This window comes from Sesamum indicum, unplaced genomic scaffold (assembly GCF_000512975.1).
Source record: "Sesamum indicum cultivar Zhongzhi No. 13 unplaced genomic scaffold, S_indicum_v1.0 scaffold00198, whole genome shotgun sequence".
Classification (NCBI taxonomy): Eukaryota; Viridiplantae; Streptophyta; class Magnoliopsida; order Lamiales; family Pedaliaceae; genus Sesamum; species Sesamum indicum.
The window spans coordinates 61,783-63,468 of record NW_011628093.1 but is presented as its reverse complement, the minus strand read 5'-3'; the positions used below and the strand labels follow the sequence as shown (position 1 = coordinate 63,468).

The following is a 1,686-nucleotide window of genomic DNA, read 5'->3' as shown; positions in this document are numbered from 1 at the left end:
TAGAAGTTCAACTTGTAGTTTGTTAGTTGACAAACCAAGCTCAAGCAAGCTTCGATTAATAGTATTTTGGCTGAATTTTGAGTGATTTGTCCATTGTCCATTTACTTATTATCATTGTTGTACCTTCTTTCAATTAAGAACCTACCATCTTGACTTTGTTTAAGTTATTTGGAACAATTTTTTGTATTACACTATAGTTAATTTTGTTGGTCTATCCTCTTGAAAATGATTATGCTCTTTGGGTATATTTCTTTTAAAACAAATTCATAGGTCCATGATTTTAGAAACCTTGTGCTCACTGTTCCTCCCAAAAATGATTTTGGCATCACTGGATTAAGAAGTCATTGGCTAATTTTCACAACTTTCCTGCCAAATCGTTATGAAGGGAGGTTAGGTTATCTATGTTGTGCAATTTATAGTGTTATTTGTTGGTACATCTTTCTTTGACTCTGAAAATTTGGTTTTTCTCTGACTCACTGAGTCAACCATGGTCTTATTCAAGCCAAATTGATATTCTGACTTGAGGCAATTTTGCTTTACTCTTTTGGTTTGTGTTTGGTTTTAATATATGAGGCTTTCGCTCTTGGAAATTGACAGATCAGGGGCCTCTGGTGGCAGTAACAAATTAGATCCTATATCCTCTCCCGCTGGTTCTAGTGGTCGTACAACCTTCAAAAATGAACAAGAAAAATCAATACTCTCAAGGGATCTTTCTGCTGGACCAACTAAAGAGCGGCCCTTAGGACGAGTAAACGTTAGGTAAAGTGCATGTCTCCCTTTTTCTGTATGATTCGTGAAATTACTAGCATACTTGTAAACTTCTGATCTATCTTTAGCACATCACTCCATCTGCTGTTGGTTGTCCAGCATAATGTTTTTGTTTGAGCTTAAACTAGATGTTATATGGTTGATACATGTGCTGGGTTCTTGATTTAGGATGAATAGTCGTGAGGACAACCATGCCACTGGTCCTGGTCCGATATTAAAAGGGAAGGCCTCAAGGGCACCACGAAGTGGCTCTATGGTCGCAGCTCATTCAGCTTCTAACAAGAGAATGGCAATGGCCTACCATCACTGACTTTGAATGTTTGGAAATCACACATAACCTACCGCTTATTTTCGGAGGAGAGGATCGGGTGGTGTGGAGATGTGACGAAGGGCAACCTACTACTCAGGCCCTCTACCGATTATTCACTCACCCCGAGCCGAAAGTAGGATGGTCTTCACTACTTTTGGGCTCCTTGAAGATTCCTCGCCATTCGTTCATCTTATGGCTAGCAATCCTTGGCAAACTACCTACCACCGACAAATCATGGCTATCTCACCTGGGGGTGTGCATACTGTGCGATGAGGGAGCTACGGAATCTCATCCACATTTATTCTTCCAATGCAGATTTAGTCGTCAGTGCCTTTATGAGATTCGCAGAAGGATTCGCTTTCACTGGCCCAATAGAGATTGGGCAACACATATTGAATGGGCGTCACGGAAATGGAGAGGGGAGCACATTATTAATAGAGCTTACCGTACACTACTGGCGGCGTGCGTCTACCACATATGGAAGGAGAGGAACTTGAGGAGATTTGATCATACTGAGCGGACACCGGCCACATTGAGCATACTAATCATCAATGACGTCAGACAGAGGATTCTTAGCGTTGACTTAGCATCGTCAGTCAGTACACGAG

The 1,686-nt window shown here is 41.3% G+C and overlaps 1 protein-coding gene across 1 annotated transcript; it reads left to right on the top strand.

The window, feature by feature from the left end:
* Positions 1-260: 260 nt before the first annotated feature.
* Positions 261-1,078, top strand: LOC105179750. Its single transcript, XM_011103393.2, has 2 exons — positions 261-759; positions 937-1,078. Exons 1-2 carry the CDS (start codon positions 569-571, stop codon positions 1,076-1,078), a joined length of 333 nt encoding a protein of 110 aa, XP_011101695.1. The 5' UTR covers positions 261-568.
* The last annotated feature ends 608 nt before the right edge of the window (positions 1,079-1,686 follow it).